The sequence below is a fragment of the Anolis sagrei genome, chromosome 6 (genome assembly GCF_037176765.1).
Source record: "Anolis sagrei isolate rAnoSag1 chromosome 6, rAnoSag1.mat, whole genome shotgun sequence".
Taxonomy (NCBI): domain Eukaryota; kingdom Metazoa; phylum Chordata; class Lepidosauria; order Squamata; family Dactyloidae; genus Anolis; species Anolis sagrei.
Window position 1 is genome coordinate 61673902 of NC_090026.1, and position 18616 is coordinate 61692517.

At 39.9% G+C, this 18616-nt stretch overlaps 2 protein-coding genes across 7 annotated transcripts in view; one reads left to right on the forward strand and one right to left on the reverse strand.

Moving 5' to 3' along the window:
• Positions 1-872: 872 nt before the first annotated feature.
• MSANTD3 (Myb/SANT DNA binding domain containing 3) lies at positions 873-10436 on the reverse strand. Of its 2 annotated transcripts, none has more exons than XM_060781505.2 (3): positions 10019-10436; positions 3680-4129; positions 873-1710 (listed from the first exon to the last, which is right to left on the reverse strand). In XM_060781505.2, exons 2-3 carry the CDS (start codon positions 4095-4097, stop codon positions 1301-1303), a joined length of 828 nt encoding a protein of 275 aa, XP_060637488.1. In that variant the 5' UTR covers positions 4098-4129; positions 10019-10436; the 3' UTR covers positions 873-1300. The 2 variants fall into 2 exon arrangements, with proteins under 2 accessions (XP_060637488.1, XP_060637489.1); XM_060781506.2 differs by having other exon boundaries at positions 10010-10436.
• The window catches only part of LOC132778493 (uncharacterized), a 44071-nt gene continuing 35883 nt past the window's right edge, over positions 10429-18616 (forward strand). The window contains exons 1-4 of one of the 5 annotated variants that reach the window (XM_060781499.2): positions 10429-10510; positions 13052-13304; positions 14250-14408; positions 16366-16425. In XM_060781499.2, the coding sequence (XP_060637482.2) occupies positions 14331-14408; positions 16366-16425 (138 nt within the window). In that variant the 5' untranslated portion in view covers positions 10429-10510; positions 13052-13304; positions 14250-14330. Of the gene's footprint in view, positions 10596-13051; positions 13305-14249; positions 14409-16365; positions 16426-18616 lie in introns of those variants that run through there. The other 4 variants (XM_060781501.2, XM_060781502.2, XM_060781500.2 and 1 more) reach the window with 4 other exon arrangements.

The window sequence follows — 18616 nt, forward strand, 5'->3', positions numbered from 1 at the left end:
CAAATCTACCCTTGGTGGAGAACAGAATACCCTGACTGAAGGTGAACTATAAATCCCAACAACAACTCCCAAATGTCAACGTCTATATTCCCCAAACTCCACCAGTGTTCACTATTGGGCATATTGGGTATTTGTGCCAAGTTTGGTCCAGATCCATCATTGTTTGAGTGCACAGTGCTCTCTAGATGTAGGTGAACTACAACTCCAAAGCTCAAGGTCAATGCCCAGCAAACCCTTCCCATATTTTCTGTTGGTCATGGGAGTTCTGTGTGCCAAATTTGGTTCAATTCCGTTGTTGGTGGATTTCAGAATGCTCTGATTGGAGGCGAACTATAAATCCCAACAACTACAACTCCCAAATGACACAATCAATCCTCTTCACAACTCCACCAGTATTCAAATTTGTTTGTATTATTGGGTATTTGTCCCCAATTTGGTCCAGTGAATGCAAATATATCCTGCATATCAGATGTTTACATTACAGTTCATAACAGGAGTACAACTACAGTTGTAAAGTAGCAACGAAAATAATGTTATGGTTGGGGGTCACCACAACATAAGGAACTGTATTAAGGGATCATGGCATTAGGAAGGCTGAGAAACACTGTTCTAGCTGCTATTGAAGTATAACACCCAGTAGCCCTGGCCAGTCTAACGACTGACAAGGATTGTTGGTGTGTGTATTTAAACAACAACTGAAAGAACACGGAGTTCCTGCACTAGAGTACAAGCAAATATATCCTCTTCTAGGTGGGTCACTGACAAACAGCTAGTAGCCTATTCTCAAAATACAATTATAAATGGAAATTAAGCTGTACCATTCAAACAAGAAATGTCTTTCTGAGCTCAGAAACAAACGGAAAAAGAGGACGTAAAACACCCAACTGTTTATTTGATAAAACGAACGTTCAAGAACAAAATTGGATTCCAGAGGAAGACCAAATGACTTTGATTGAGGATCACTATATGAATCAGAATATCCCATAAGGAGGTACAATACCCTTTGCGTTCCCAATACCATGGGCTGAATCCTGTTAGTTCTAACTAGAGTAGACCTACTGAAAGAGTTAGATTCAGTTGATCCACCATTTAACAACTGATTCAACTGGTCTACTCTAATTGTAACTACTCAATGTTTTCAGACAATAGACAGCACATTATTTACTTACGTATTTGCCAATGTTTGTTCGCAGCTATTTTCACACACTAAAATATTAATTTAGCTTAATTGACCCCACTCCAACTGCCTACTCACAAGCCAGTAACATGAGCTCAATCGACTGCTGGCTTCAGAATTCTCTTAAGGTGAATTGGGGAATGGTCTATTAAAAGATGATACAGGCCACTCTTTTGCAACAGTTTGAAGTTTCCTCTCCCAGTACATCTTTTTTTTGTTGAGCACCTCCATCTTGATTCTGTGTTCCTCTTCAGCCATTTCGCATTCTCTTTCTATTTGCTGGATCTTTGCCACGTGCACTTCGTTCATCTGGATCAGCTGCAATTGCAAAATAGACATTTGCTGGTGGTGCTCTTCTTCATGCATCTTTTTCAGATCACTTTCTTGGACACCTTTACTGCGGAAGTTTTTATTTGCAGTTATTCTCACAGCTGAGCAGGAGGGCTCTGGTTGTGAGGTACCTTCACATACCTGGAAATGTACTAGTTCTTTCTCTTCATCACACAGTTCTCTGTTTATAACAGTGAAAGGTTCTGGAAAAAAATAATAAAAATCAGCCAGCAATTATGTGAAACATTTTTTTTAAAAAAAATATCTAATTTAAAAGCCTGTGTGGAATAGCCTCTGGAAAACCTGGATTCCTATGTCCCTCTGCTTTGAAGCTTCCCACATGCCCTTTGAGAAGTCACTGTTTATTAGCCTAGATCAGAGCTTTCCACACCTTTCATGTTCGTGACACACTTTTTAGACATGAATAATTTTGCGACACAGTAATTCAGTTTGATTAACCAAACGGAGGTTAATGCAACTCCTTAGAAGATATACCTACATAAATTTGAATAATGAAATGTATGGGGACACAACATATCTCATGAAAACATTTCATTTATCTCTGCGTGATTTTTAATTTTAATCTATTACATTTGGCCCGGCCATTGGTTTTTAATATGTTGTATGTCATTGTTGATTGCTTATTTTTGTTTATGTGATTTATTTGAATTGTATTGTATTGACTGTTTTATTTGATGTTTTGTTTATTGATGTATTGTGGGCTTGGCCTCATGTAAGCCGCACCGGGTCCCTTGGGGAGATTGTAGCGGGGTACAAAGTTATTATTATTATTATTATTATTTGTTTTGGGTTGTTGTAGGTTTTTTCGGGCTATATGGCCATGGTCTAGAGGCATTCTCTCCTGACGTTTCGCCTGCGTCTATGGCAAGCATCCTCAGAGGTAGTGAGGTCTGTTGGAACTAGGAAAAGGGGTTTATATATCTTGACAGTGCCTAGAGCAAGCTTTTGTTGAGAGGTGATTAGATGTCCTTGTTGGTTTCCTCTCTGTTGTTGTGCTGTTGTCAAGCCATTATATGCTAATCAAGGTGGTCAGTTGAAACATTCACACCTAGCTCCAGCAGACAAGAGTCCTTTGTCTCACCCTGGTCATTCCGCAGATATATAAACCCTTTTTCCTAGTTCCAACAGCATATTACAATAAAGTAAAACCAAAACACAATAACAACACAGTAAAATTCATTCAATATATGAGTACAATGACGATAAAGCAAAATCATACACAGTAAAATAAAATAACAACATAACAATGAGCGGGCCGCATGTGCAAGATAAAAACTAAGATACTAAAAATACTAAAATCAGGGCGGAATATAAACATTTTAAATGAAATAAATAAATAAAATCCAATTCAAAGCAAATAATCTGGGATCAGGTACTGGAATATAGCAGATTGTAGATCTAGCCTAGGAGTCCACAAGCATTGGTTGGGAGACACCACATTGGACTCTGGTGACATTTAGGGTACATTCTTAATTATAAGCTGATATCTATAGGCTACTTGTTTTGCACAGAATTCTAGGAGTACTCGAAGCATTACATCAGCATGTGATCATGGAAAGAGTCAATTGCCCCCTTTGCAAGTTTAGGGTCGAAACTGAAGTTACTAAGATCACCAGGAGATTGTGCATGTTGTTTGCTAGAAACTTTGTCCATCTGCAATGTCCTTTTATGTGCTTGAGCTGAAAGAGGTAAGTAGGAAAGAAATGTCCTTCATTCTCAGACTGGGTTTGCAGAAGTACAAATTAGATCCTACTACAAAAATAACCCTTTTTATTCAAGGCAAGATGGAAGATTCTGGGAAGACACAAACCTCTAACACCTAGTCAGAAAAAACCCACGTAACTTCTCAAATGCTATTTGGAGCACATTTTTTAAAAGGGGTAAATAAAGAGGCAAAGAGTTTGAATGACAGTTATATCTTCATAGTTAGAATAAAAGGCCTAAAACACAGTTTAAACTCTTAATCGTTTTTTCCCCTTCCTTCTTTATTTAAAAGGAAGGTGCTGGTACTGCTACAATAATGCTGTTTTCAGACATGAACTACAGCAGAGTACAGTGCTCAACAATGGATACAAGGTATTATGAAATAAAAAATGACACATATAAAATTATGCAAAAAGTTTAGGATAGACCCCTAACGTCCAACTGTACCTTGGCTAGAAGCTTCAGGATGATATTCAGAATCTTCTTCTGGTGTGTTCTGTAAAAAGTACACTTGCTCAGGCACCATGCTGGTGATCTTCTCTTTTCCTAAGATGTGATTACTTATAAGTGGACTAATACATCTTTTTACCTTGTCTCGTCTTTCATGTGCCATTATTTTCTTTGTCCGTGCTTTGATGTTCTCCCAGCATTTCTTCAACTGCTTGAAGTCTCTGAGAGAAACACTTGGTTGAGAATTATATTCATGAGCAAGTGCCTGCCAGGTCCGTTGTTTCAATGCAATAGTTCTTGCATCACTTTTTTTACATTCAAGTACATATTTATATTTCTCAACCAGTGCCAGTAGCACACTCTTCTCCACTTCAGAGAAGTATTTGGCAGGCTTTATTACTTCACTGTTTTGCATTTTCTGTTGATTCTCCAGATTGCCAAAATAACCTATAAAAACCAAAAATAAGATGTCTTACTTTTATCACTTTACAGCAGTGATTCCCAGACTCTAGTCTTTAAGATTTTTTCAGTTTCAACTCCCAGAAGCCTCCGCCTCCTTGGTCAAGGATTTTGGGGATGGAAGTCCAAAATACCAAAGGACTAGAGCTTGAACCACTGGACAACATTTAATTTTTTTTTATCATAAAATATTATTTTTCATGTGGTCATCAACTTGAGAGTGTGATCAGAGTGCTACAATTCCCTTCGACATTCCCACTTGTCAAGCCAAATGACTCAATGACCCATGCATTGGTCCAGTTTGACTAGCAAATCAAATGATTCCAGAAACCTATCTGTATTTATTTATTTACTGTAAAGCAGGCATTTATTGAATATTCAAGGAACTCCTTTCTCAACCACTGAAGATTTTTTTTCCATTTGGCCCAGCTGATTTCCATCACATACATTTACATAACTTGCTTAAAACAATTAATATTACCAAGCAAAAGATCTGATTTTAAGAAAGACCTAAAAACCTGGCTCTTCCATTGTGCTTTTGGAGAATGACCACTCAACCCATCCGGTTGTCTTAGCCTACAGCTGCCCTCAGAATCAAGCATCTTTCCACCCCTAAAATGGCTAAATCCCATGGTTCCTCCCTGTTGGGCTCCTCTCCTACAAATGCACTTTCATCCCTATCTCACCCAGAGTTTTAACTTTTTAACATTTTACCTCATACATTTGGCCCGCCCTCTGTGTCTGGTTTTACTATGCTGTTTTATATTGTTGATTTTGTTATTTCATATTTTGTTATGATGTATTTTGTTATTGTGTGTTTATTATGTTGTATTATTTTGGGCTTGGCCTCATGTTAGCCGCCCCGAGTCCCTTTTGGGGAGATGGTGGCGGGTTATAAATAAAGTGTATTATTCTATTATTATTTCAGGGCACACATGTAAAACTACTTGGCAACTTGAATTTATAGGAAAACTTTTGTTTGCCATTCAGGTCTTACTACTGTGTAACTTGTTTTAATACTTTACCATCAGCCTTTTAGATGTTTTATTGTGTTAATGACACAATAAACCAACTGGTGAAAGTATAATGGCTTTTAGCCACTTTTGCTAAGAAGCAGGACTGAGCATTGGCTTACCGTTCCTTCACAATAAGCCAGGAATTCCACAAACACCTGACTTTCAGGCCATATGCACGCACCCTATGCCTTCATATGTATTCCATGTGACACTGCAGCTCAAATTTGCACTGAAAAATATTGAGTGCAAGAAGACCAATACATTAGATATAGATATAATAATGAATTACCCATTTTTGCTATCTGCCTATGTTTTTAAAAACAGAGGACTTGAAAAGCCCCTTGCAATCTATGATATTCTGGCCATATTCCTTAGGATACATATCTGAAATACAAGTTACATACAATACTATATATGTATATATACAGTACTATGTATGTATGTGTGCTGGTACAGCTGTACCAGGAGCTCCATTTCTGTTTGCTTTTGCATTTAATGTTTATTGCAGTCCTAAGTTTCAGGGACCCTGCAGATAGGTGGCTTCTTTTGGCTGCAATCATAGGGCAAGCCACCTGTCAATAATAGTTAGGTTCCCTGGTCCCACCCTTTTTTGAGTTTTGGAGGGAACAGGAGCCATTTTGAGTTAGTTCTCACAGAGAAGCCTTTCGCACAGGACATAGAACGAAGTGGCTCCTGTAGAAAAGCTTCGTCTTTTACAGCTTGGCCGGGAGACATACAGCCACAGCTTGGCTGAGGGACTCCAGCCGGCCATCACAGCAACCTGAACTCCTTCTTTTTCCCTGGAGGTCTACAAAGCTATGTTGAGGCAGGGGTCACTCGCGGAAGCCAGACGCAGTTGGTACCGGGTGCAGGGGCTCCACGTCAACAGAGGCAGGTACAGACTGCCCAGATTAGAAGCTAGGATTTCCCCATCAGTTAGTTACAGTTAAGAAGACAGTGCCTGTTCCTAGTGGACAAGATTTGAAAGAGCCTATAGACTGTTAAGAAAACCGTTAAAGTACCTGTTTGTTCCTTAATAAAAGAACTTTGTTGGACTTACTTTAAGCATTCTAAAGACTCTGTTTGGGGGAATCTAGGAGCCTTTGTTCTGAGGCAGCCCCGGCGTCCCGTTGGGCACAGAGAATTTATGTCCTGTGTACAGTCTAATGCACAGGCCCAGCGTGTGACAGCACAGTATGTATGTATTTCATTGGGGGGATTTAAATAAATAAGCAAATAAGTTGCTTGTCTATACTATACCCTATCCTTTCGAGAAAATAAAATAATTGTTCTTTGTTATTTTAAAGTTTTATATTTTCCTTCTATTGCAAATGCATGGCCAGATGGGATCATTGTCATTTAAGACAATTAGTTGGGAAAGACTTAAACAGAGCTTCCAATATTCCCCAAAATATCTAGTTTGATATATCCACTAAATGTACTGGTTTTGAAGTAGGGAAATAGAATCAGAAATAATCTAAATTGCATGCCATTAAAATAGGGAACTATAACCAAAACCATCCTGACTGAGAAATGTTGTGCAGTAAGTGTCTGGATACTACGAAGAACTGCAAGAAAACTATTTGTGCTGGGAAAAGGGAAAATTCAAAATGCTTAAAAAACATAGTTGGTCCAGAACATGGATGTTAAAATGTTGCTAACACAAGTAGGTTGTGGAAATCCTTTATCCAAATGCTTGGGACTATATGTGTTTTGGATTCTTGGTTGTTTTAGATTTTGGAATATTTTCATATACATTATGAGATATCTTGGAGATGGGACCAACCCTAAACAAAGTATCATATTTACTCAAATATAATGTGCTATGAAATGTAATGCGTACATCAATTTTAAAGGTGCGCATTACCTTCTCCAAAAGGAACTGTTGTAGTATATAATGCACTCAAGTTGGTGAAGGGACCTGACTTATTTATTTACCATATTTATACCCCACCCTTCTCACCCTGAAAGGGACTGAGAGCGGCATTTACATATTCAATGCCATAAAAGCATACAATTAAAATAAACATGTACATTAAAACCAAAGATATTAAAACATCTAAACATTACATCAAGTGTTAAAACCACTTGTCCTTGCCCGCTGACTGTTCCACTGCTTGCCTCCCTGACGACAGTTCCCAACTGCCCCATGCAGTTCCCAACTGCCTTCCTTCATCAGGCTTTCAAAACCCTCATGAGGCCACTTGGGATGCCAGACTTGCCTGTCAGTCATTCCACTATCTGCCTCCCCCTGAGAAGGAAACCAGTTGGGAAGCCATACCACTCCATCAGGTTGACGCTGCCATTGTAATGTAGCCAGAAAAGTGAGACTATGGTCTACACCTGTCTTATACATATAACCTAAAGGTAATTTTTTACACAATATTATAAATGATTTTGAGCATGAAACAAAGTTTGCAGAGGCTATTTAACATCCCAACTTTGATTTTTACAGCCTATCTGTACAGTCCTATTAATTTTATAAATAAAAACGAAGCAATGTGACCCGGCATTGAATGTTTGCCGTATATATGCTGTGCTCCGCCCTGAGTCCCCTTCAGGGTGAGAAGGGCGAAATATAAATGTTTTAAATAAATAAATAAAAATAATATATTGCATTACATTATAATATTATAAATATTATATATATACTAGCGGTCCCCTGCCATAAGTTGCTGTGGCCCAGTCTGTTGATCTGGAAAACAAAGTAATGAGAAAGTGTTGGTTTCCAATATATGTAATGTCTTTATGCTTGTGGGTAAACAGTATTTATTGCTTTTTTTGTCAGTGTTGATGTGGAGATTGTCTGGTTTGCGTACTCTGGAACATGCAACATATTATTGTCCTTCTTTAAGGGTCCCTTTCAAATCTTACTGCATCTCTCATATACATATGTGTGTGTGTGTGTGTGTGAATGGCTGGATAGCCCTTTGTCAGGAGGGCTTTGATTATGTTTTCTTGCCCTGGTGAAGGGAGTTGGACTGGATGGCCTTAAGGCAGCATTTCTCAACCTGGGAAGTCAAGACACCAGGTGGGGGGTCACCTGGGGGGTGTCAAAAGGGTCACCAAAAAGCACCAGAAAACACAGTATTTTCTGTTGGTCATGGGGGTTCTGTGCGGGATGTTTGGCCCAATTCCATAGTTGGTGAGGTTTGGAATGTAGGTGAACTATAAATCCCAGTAACTATAACTCCTAAATGTCAAGGTCTATTTCCCCCAAACTCCGTCTTTGTTCATATTTGGGCATATGGAATTTGTGCCAAGTTTGGTCCAGATCCTTCATTGTTTGAGTCCACAGTGCTCTCTAGATCAGTGGTTCTCAATCTGTGGGTCCCCAGGTGTTTTGACCTACAACTCCCAGAAATCCCAGCCAGTTTACCAGCTGTTAGGCTTTCTGGGAGATGAAGGCCAAAACACCTGGGGACCCACAGGTTGAGAACTACTGCTCTAGATGTAGGTGAACTACAACTCCAAAACTCAAGGTCAATGCCCACCAAACCCTTCTAGTGTTTTGTGTTGGTCATGGGAGTTCTGTGTGCCAAGTTTGGTTCAATTCCATCGTTGGTGGAGTTCAGAATGCTCTTTGATTATAGGTGTTGGTCATGAGAGTTTGTGTGGTGGAGGCTCCTTCTTTGGAAGCTTTAAAACAGAGGCTGGATGGCCATCTGCCGGGGGTACTCTGAATGCGATTTTCCTGCTTCTAGGCAGGGGGTTGGACTGGATGGCCCATGAGGTCTCCTCCAACTCTATGATTCTATGATGCAATTCCATCGTTGATGGGAGTTCAGAATGCTTTTTGATAGTAGGTGAACTATAAATCCCAGCAGCTACAACTAACAGATAACAAAATCATAATTTGTTGAGTGATGGTCACTCCTTGTGTTGTGAGACATTTTGTTGTCTAATTTGGTGTGATTTCGTTGATTGGTTCTTTTGCTTACCTACAAAGCCCTAAACAGTTTGGGACCCATCTACCTGCGTGACCGCATTTCTCTATACGAACCCACATGATCTCTCCGATCATCTGGATCCCACCTGCATCGCAAGCGCGATTGGTGGGGACGAGGGACAGGGCCTTTTCGGCGGTGGCCCCGCAACTCTGGAACTCCCTCCCAAACTCCCTCCAGGCAGGCCCCAACGTTGGCAGTCTTTAGAAGGAGCTTGTAGACGTGGATGTTCCAGTGTGCCTTCCCAGAATAAGGACTCCCAAGCAATATGTCCCAAATGCACTTTACGAGAGATTTAGTAATGTCTGCACGCCCACCAATCTTAAAATATCCAACCTACTTCCCTGGATATGCCCAGCATTTTAAAATTTTAATTTTTACATTTGGCCCTGCCACCCGTTTTTAATTGCGTCGTGTCATTATTGTATTGTTTTGCTTTGTTATGAGTTATTTATTGCTGTATTGTTGTTGTTATGTTTTATGATGTATTTGGGCTTGGCCTCTTGTAAGCCGCAACGAGTCCTGTGGGAGATGGTAGCGGGGTATAAATAAAGGTTTATTATTATTATTATTTGTTTTTAAGGTACTCATTATGCAGAGCATTTATATATAGATACAATATATTATATTACATTTCTCAACCTTTCCTGGCATTTTCCCATATTTGGCAAACACCTCGAAGGTTAGGGCCCTTCCACACAGTCATGTAACCCAGAATATCAAGGCAGGAGATCCCACAATATTTGCTTTGAACTGGGTTATCTCAGTCCACACTGCCATATATTCCAGTTCAGAGGAGATACTGTGGGATTTCCTACCTCGATATTCTGGATTATATGGCTGTGTGGAAAGGTCCTTGGTTAGAACCGTCGTACGCCGACCCGACGCCTTCCCTAGACAGAAACCTGTTTTACCAGGTGTGTGGGCATCAGGGCCTCCTCAGACTTGCCCGTCCTCTCCTCCTCCTTCAGACCGAAAGCATCGCCGGACGAAGGCGGGAAATCCCGAAGGCGAGGGACGGGGCTCCTGCTATTCCTCTGCCATTGTTCGCCGCCCTGAGGGAGAACCAGCGCCTGTGGAAGAAGCCGGGCATCCCCGCGCGGAACAAAGCCTCTCTCCTCTCTCTCTCTCTCCTCGTCGCGGGCCTTCTCTGCCTCCGCCTCCTTCACGAGGGGCGCCTTCCTGCTCTCTCCAAATTCCGAGGTGGCTTCCGGTCTTCTCCCTCTTTCCCTTCAGGCGTCCTCGAGAGGAAGGCTCCCAATGAGGCCTTTTGTATCCAGGCCGGGTTTTCCATCCAGCAGGGCCGCAGTTTCCGGCCAGGAACGGAAGACGCATCCTGCGCACGCGCACAAGGACGCGACGCGCGCGCGGAAAGGGGCGGAGTCTGATCCTGAGGAAACGCGAAGGTTGGTGTCGACGGCTCCTTCTCACGGTTTGAGGGGGATATCGGTTAGGCCCGGGACTCAAGGCAGGCGCGGAAAAGCACACCAGGTATCCTCAAACTATGGCCCTCCCGCAGTTTGGGCCTCCAACGCCCAGAATTCCTTACCATTGAACAACTTAGCTACGGCTTCTGGGAGTTGGAGGCCCAGAGGATGCCTGAGGGCCTGTATACAATCTACGTTGAACTGGGTTATATGGCAGTAGGGTCTCAGGGCCTTTCCAGACAGCCATATGACCCTGAATATCAAGGCAGGAGTTAATCCACACTATCTGCTTTGAACTGGGTCATCTGTTGTTGTTGTTCATTCGTTCAGTCGTCTCCGACTCTTCATGACCTCATGGACCAGCCCACGCCAGAGCTTCCTGTCGGCCGTCACCACCCCCAGCTCCTTCAAGGTCAGTCCAGTCACTTCAAGGATGCCATCCATCCATCTTGCCCTTGGTCGGCCCCTCTTCCTTTTGCCTTCCACTTTCCCCAGCATAATTGTCTTCTCTAAGCTTTGCTGTCTCCTCATGATGTGGCCAAAGTACTTCAACTTTGTTTCTAGTATCCTTCCCTCCAATGAGCAGCCGGGTTTTATTTCCTGGAAGATGGACTGGTTGGATCTTCTCGCAGTCCAAGGCACTCTCAGAACTTTCCTCCAACACCACAGCTCAAAAGCATCGATCTTCCTTCGCTCAGCCTTCCCTAAGGTCCAGCTCTCACATCCGTAGGTTACTACAGGGAATACTATTGCTTTGACTATGCGGATCTTTGTTGCCAGTGTGATGTCTCTATTTTTTACTATTTTATCGAGATTGGACATTGCTCTCCTCCCAAGAAGTAAGCGTCTTCTGATTTCCTGGCCACAGTCTGCATCTGCAGTAATCTTTGCGCCTAGAAATACAAAGTCTGTCACGGCCTCCACGATTTCTCCCTCTATTTTCCAGTTGTCAATCATTCTTGTTGCCATAATCTTGGTTTTTTTGATGTTTAGCTGCAACCCGTTTGTTGTGGCAGCGTTATAAACCAATGGAATTCTAGGCAACATCAATTGGAGCATATTATTATTATTATTAATTTTATTTCTTAGTGTTTTTATTGAGGGAAGCTGCAGTTTGACACTATTTTGCTTTGGCCAGAGATCGTCGGGAATACTGTGTTTAGTTCTGGGCACAATTCAAGAAAAATATTGACAAGCTGGAAAGCGATCAGAGAAGAGTGACCAAAATGATGAAAGGTTTGGAAGCCAAACTCTGTGAGGAGTGGTTTAGGTCCCTTTATTTCAGGATCTAATCCCAGATTATCTGCTTTAAACTGGAATATATGAGTCCCACTGCCAGATAACCTGGGATAAACGGATAATCTGGGATCAGATCCTAAAATAAAGGGGTAGTGTGGAAGGGCCTTTGAGAGAGCTGGGTATGTTTAAAGTGGAAAAATAAGATTAGTGCATTGTTTTTTTGTTTTTGTTTTTTTGGTAAGTGTTTTTTCCCCAGGTATTACTACTTGGTATTAGGGTACCTGCTACTCTAATGTTCCATCTGGACATTAGGAAATGAGTCGCCCGAGGGCTGAGAAAAGCGGTATATAAGTGAAGTAAATAAATAAATAGGAAACACTTCCTGACCATAAGAACTGTTCAACAATGGAACCCTCTTCCTTGGAGTTGGGAGGCTTTTAGAGCCTGGATGGCTATCTGTTGGGCATACTTTATGCTTTTTATGCATGGCAGAATGGGGTTGGACTGGATGGCCCATGTGGTATCTTCCAACACTGTGATTCTGAGGAAGTAAAAGAAGCCAAAAACAATACTTCAAGATTCTATGCCAATCTTAGTGGGGTTTCCTTGTAAGTGGGATATTTGTCACTTAAAATCGAGTTGCCTGCTTGCATGTTTTGCATTACCGCTCCTGAGCCTTCTGAAGGTAAACCAAAATCTATGAAAATAGATCAATATTTCATTTCATTTTATTATTCTCAAAAAGCTGCACTTCTTCAACTAGCCTAATTGTACCTGTCTATACAGGAATATAACACTGCCTACACAATGAAACAGATCAATCATACCTGTTCTCTTTTAACTCATAATCACCCTCACTGCTATATCAAGATTGACGCAATATAAACGTACACTTGAAGCTTATTGACTTAAATAGTGTATCTCCCTAATGCTATTTTAAAAAGGCATATTACCACAATTGGGCTATCTGTAATATTATTTATATAAAAAACTGGATAGACTTGGACCCCATCTACACTGCCACATAATCCAGTTTCTAAATCCAGATTATCCACTTTGACTGGATTACATGGCAGTGTAGACTCATATCCAGTTCAAAGCAGATTGATTTAGAAACTGGATTATATGGCAGTGTAGATGCAGCTTTGATAAACTCAGAATCCATGTTGTAGTCATCATCTGTCATGGAAATATTTATCAATACCTTATAAACCTGCCGGAGTAAACTAGTCTGTCTTCAATATATGCCTCTGTAACATATGTTTTCTGTTAATAAACCAGATTCTCTGCGACTATCAATAATCCTCAGTCACTGATAACATCTAACAAGTCTTCAATCAGTTGCTGCTGTCTAACTCCGCGTGTGTAGTGAATCCCATGAGACCATAACATCTCGTGCCCCGTTGGAAAGCTATCTCGGAGTAGCTGCCGTGACACTAGAAGCACTCTCGGTGAGAGACTTGAGTGCTGTCAGGTGAGAAAGGCGAGAGGTCTTTGCAGGAGGTGCAAAAGTATCGGAGGCCGCTGCCTTTGGGTAAGTCTTTGGTTGATGCGTTGGTGCTCCAGGTGAAGAGGCTTTGTTCTATTGCGGACAGTGGAGGCCAGAACAGAGGCTGTTGGGCCCCTTCCACACAGCTGTATAATCCCCACATTGAACTGGATTATATAGCTTTATGTGTTTTTTTTTAATAATAAAGAAATGTTATTTTTACAATACAGAAAAAAATACATACCGTGCACACACAAAACATTTACAGTTCCTACCACCAACACGAGGATTATTTTCTTTTAAATATTCATTTATTTTTGAGATAATCATTATATCTTTATCTTTATACATTTTCATCCTGGATACTATATAACATTTGTATCTTATTTCTAAGACAGGGGTGTCAAATTCTTTTTCATCAAGGGCCACATCAGCCTTAAGGTTGCCTTCAAAGGGCTGTTGAATCTATGGACAGATAACCTGTGGATATAGAGGGCCAACTTTTTTTTTTTACATAAGTTCGTTTTACCCAGTTTGGGTTCCCAGATGTTGGTAAATGACAACTCAAATTATTTGTAATTTTCTGCCATGCAGATTGGGGATAATGGGAGTTGCAACCCAACAGCACTTGTGGCTTTGAAGTTGAGAAAAGGTTAAAGAACATTTTAAAGTCAGATACCAGATCCACCAGCCTTGTATCTAAATTCAAGCCCCAGTCTCCTGACTAAACAGGACAAATTGGAGTCTTCCAGATCTTACTGTATCACAGCTTCCATCAGCTCTAGCCATGATGCCTAGTGATGAGGAATACAGGAATTTTAGTCTGGCATCTAGAGAGCCACATAAAATGACATGGGCTGAATTCGGCTTGTGGACATTGAGTTTGATACATGTTCACTAAGAAGTCAGCTTGTTCTAGTTGAGAGCTGTATTTATATTGCATTTATAAAGTCTTGTGCATGTAGGTAATGTTATATAAATGATTAACAGTTTAACAGGTTCAAACTTAAAAACAGACTTTGCCAAGCCTGGTGAGCCACCCAGAGTGAAGGGGATCCCAAGACATCAGAGATGGATCCCAAACCAGCACCTTGGAAGAATCAGAAACAGGCATCTGGAAGCTCAGAAACTAATCTACACTATTGTGAGGTGAATCTTGTTGGCAATTCTAGTATTACAATGTTATATTTTTGTAAATAATTTAATGCATTGAATTGAAGTTAAATTGGTCCAGAATATGGAGTACGAACCTATTTCTGTGTACGAACCCACGCGATCTCTTCGATCATCTGGAGAGGCCCTGCTCTCGCTCCCACCTCCTTCGCAGGCGCGATTGGTAGGGACAAGGGAGAGGGCCTTCTCTATGGTGGCCCCCCGACTCTGGAACTCACTCCCCAAAGATATCAGACAAGCCCCCACATTGGCAGTCTTTAGGAGGAGCCTGAAATCGTGGCTGTACCAGTGTGCTTTCCCTGAATAAAGGCAACAATATCCTGAGAAGCACTTTAATTACCCATTGGGTTGCTCTCTACTTTTAGTTTAAAACCCTGCTTCTAGGTACATCCTACCTCTGTTCATGTCCAGCCTTTATTTTTAAAGTTTTAACTATTACATCTGGCCCAGCCATAGGATTTAAAATCTTTGTGTGTTATTGTCTATGTGTGAGTTATATTAATTGTATTGTTTATTTTGCTTATTGCTTGTTTTTATTGATGTGTTGTTAGGCTTGGCCTCATGTAAGCCGCTCTGAGTCCCTTGGGCAGATGGTGACGGGGTATAAATAAAGTATTATTATTATTATTATTATTATTATTATTATGGAGGCCTTTATTAATGAAATTGTATGAAAATTGGAGATTCTACACCATTGTTTCAGGTGTCCAAAATGCATATACGACCTAAAGGAGTGGCTATTACTGAAGCTTTTAACCTGAATGTCTTAATTTATATTTTGTGTTTTTGTGAATCTCTCCCATGGGAGAAAAGTGGGATAAAAATAAATATAACAATAATAATGTGTTGGTCTTTGATGGATGTTAGGGGTTTTATAATGTTATAAGTTGCTAATTTTATAAATCTTGTGGCACATGATTGTATTTTTATGTTATGTAACTGATTTATGGTTTTATATGCTGTAGGCCACTTTGAGTCCCGCTCTGGGAGAAAAGTGGGATAAATAAATAAATAATGGTAATAATCATATATGTAGGCAATATCTGCAATATTGAACATTAGAAAGATCCATTCTGAAGACTTGAATTATTCTTTATGCGAACAATCAAGAAGACTACAGTTCAGTAAGGCTTAATGAGGTACTTCACTGGAAGCTTATTAATTGAATACATATATGATTGGTCATTTCTTAAAACAGGTTCTAGTAGGAGAATAAAACATGATTTCAAACCCTGAAGGCTATATACAAAAAAGATCTAAAATTGCAAAGTCTAAAAACATGAAACACAATATAAAAACTTATGATATTGAGAATAAAATAGGACATGTGATAATAAGAGCAAAACTAAATATAAAATGAGGTAGTAGAAATGCTGAAGTCCAGTAAGTATAAAGACAGCATCATTTAAAAAAAAAATAAAGGACTAAAACTTCTGGAAGGTTTTTTTAAAATTGCCATAACATCATGTTTCTTATGTGAGTGTTTCATAACTGAAGCGTCACTGCTTGGCTTGAATGGGACACCAGAAGAGGCCATCTGAAGAATTATTTCAGGAGAGAATGCCTCTAGACCATGGCCATACAGCCGGAAAAAACCTACAACAACCCACTGATTCCGGCCATGAAAGCCTTCGACAATACAATTATTTCAGAGTTCAAACATAAATAAATAGGTGGATGAAGAATGTTGGGGTAAAGTACTGTATTGAATTGCCCTCAGAAACAAACTAGAAACTAGTGCTGTTAAAGGTGTAATGTCAAGTCAACTATATTTATACCCTGTCCCATCTCCCCTCAGGGACTCAGTGCGGCTTACAACATAAGTGGATGCCATACAATAATGCATTGCCGTGTCCCTACCAACAGTTTCACTGCCTTGTTTTTGACTAGTTAGATAAATGATTTTATAACTGATTTTTTAAACTTGTTTTAGGTTTGCCAAGTTCCGTGTCTATCACTCGAGAGACACTGTGCTGGAATAAAGCATAAAAAGGTAATTAATATTCTTATATTTAACACTGACTGTGCTTTCCTTAATCTGTGGCATAGATTACATAACTGTTTTCAGTGACATATCAGTACTAAGTTACGCTATCTTCTAGAAATTATGAGCTAAAGGTAAAAAAAAAATCCAACACTTCATACGGGCAGGCCAATCTCCATCCTCATATTGCAACCATATTGGATTTTGGACAAACTGATTTGAAAGCATCTTCCTTGAACATTGTATCATATAGCATAACGTTAGATGTGTAATGTAAATACAGTCAGCCTTCCATGGTCATGGGATCAAACTTTGCGGATTTGATTATTTACCATTGTTTTTACCTATCCTCTATGGCATTTTAAATATGGTTTTGTCATCAATAACTTTGAAGCATAGGTTCTTTTTATTGCAATTTCCAGTGTGAGAGTGTATATCAGATTACAGATAAACATTTAGACAAAGAATGACATTGGACATACAGACATACAGATTCTATGCAACTACATTGGATTTACAATTACATTGGTTAACAAATAAACAAAGGGGAATTACATTTTCACTCAACATTCACACACATGTACACGCATTCATCCATATGTATCCAAAATATTACCATATCCTTTTCTCCCTCCTTGGAGAAGCACCTGTTAGGCCAGACCCTTCTTTTCTGCAGCCTGTCAACGCACAGTTCCATAACTTCCATAACGCCAAAACTTCAAAACGCTGAGATGCCAAAACTTCTTTCCCTAAGAACAATGCCAAGGACCAGATCTCTGTTTTCCATACAGCAGAACCTGACTCTCTACACAAAATCCAAGACTCCAAAAGCGCACTTCTTCCTCTTCCCTTGAGAAAGAAGCCCCAATGAGACCAGACTGCTCCCGTGCAGATCTACCACTCCATAGTACACTATCTCTCTCCTTCCCATGGAGCAGAGCATAGCGGGTGAACCAGACTCCTCAGGTTGGTCACAATTTGAGCATTATTAGACTGAGTCTTTTATAGGAATATTTTGTTGATGTAGTCCCAAAGTTGTAAATTAATGATAGACATCTTCCATCTTGGATCCATCTCAATTTCCTGGCCAGATGTTGATCTTCTTGATTGGTGTTGATCTTATGTTGACTTCCTTCTTAACATAAGGAATGTTGCAAACATTTCTGTTATCACAGTCCCAATTCTTATCAGAGTTTCTCAATAGCAAGTTCAGCAAGCAGGTAGTTAGTCATTGCAGGCCGTAATATTTTACTGGTGCTTCCAAAATTCGTAGCTCCATCCATACATTCACCTTCCATTCATCCATTCATTCTCACACATCATATTAAATCCACATTTGTCAAATCTGCACAATGAATTTCTTATTACAGTTTTATAAATACTGCCTCAAGTTCCCAGACTTTCTGCAAGCCTTACAAGACTAAGAGAGACTACAAATAGGCGGCAAGGCTTACAACTCCCTCTGTTAAAAATGGCTTAGGGCAGTGGTGAAGGCAGTGGCAAGTTTCACCTACCTCCTGATTGCAAAGGAAGCTGAATTGAATTTGTGGATTGTAAAGTACTTTTTATGTATGTTACATATTGGGGGGGGGGGGGGGGCTTAGAATATTCAGAGTTTTCCCACTTTCGTGAAGGTCCTGCACTCTTAATCACCACAAATGTGGAAGGCTGAAAGTAGCAAAATCTCAGGGCAGCTTAAATGAACTTCTGACCTGATGAAATAAACAGTATAATTAAAAAATTTTAGTTTCTTTGACCGTTCATATATGATAGTGGTTGAAAAACAGCATTGTTTTTACTTTGATTTCTGCCTTTCTTGTATATTTATACAGTAGTTTTGTATTTGATTACTTTTACTGCTTAGAAGTTCATCTTTGAGTATGTTGTTTGACCTGTAACATTAAAAAGCTATTTTGTTCCTTTTTCTTTTCTTTTGTGGCTTGTATACAATATTTTTTATTCTTGCACATGTTCAAACTCTATGTGCTGGAGCTTCCACGTCTTTCTAAGATGTCAAAAGCCCCCAATGACTTTTTCTTCGTTTTTTTTCCTCTGGAGGCAAGAGCTCTGTAATGGAGTCTTATAATTTTAATGTTAGATGTAGCACAGTGAATTTTAAAGAAACGGATTTTGAAATTTTAATATATTGTGTAAGTTTTTTAGGAAGTTGTGGATTATATGTTACCAAATAAACTAAAAC

What these genes read in the sequence shown, in the direction of transcription:
- MSANTD3 (XM_060781505.2), bottom strand. Translation starts at nt 4,097, where the DNA reads ATGCAAAACAGTGAAGTAATAAAGCCTGCCAAATACTTCTCTGAAGTG. An exon ending in TCCTGAAGCTTCTAGCCAAG is followed by an intron (nt 1,711 to 3,679) that starts GTACAGTTGGAC and finishes ATTTTTTTCCAG; the next exon opens with AACCTTTCACTGTTATAAAC.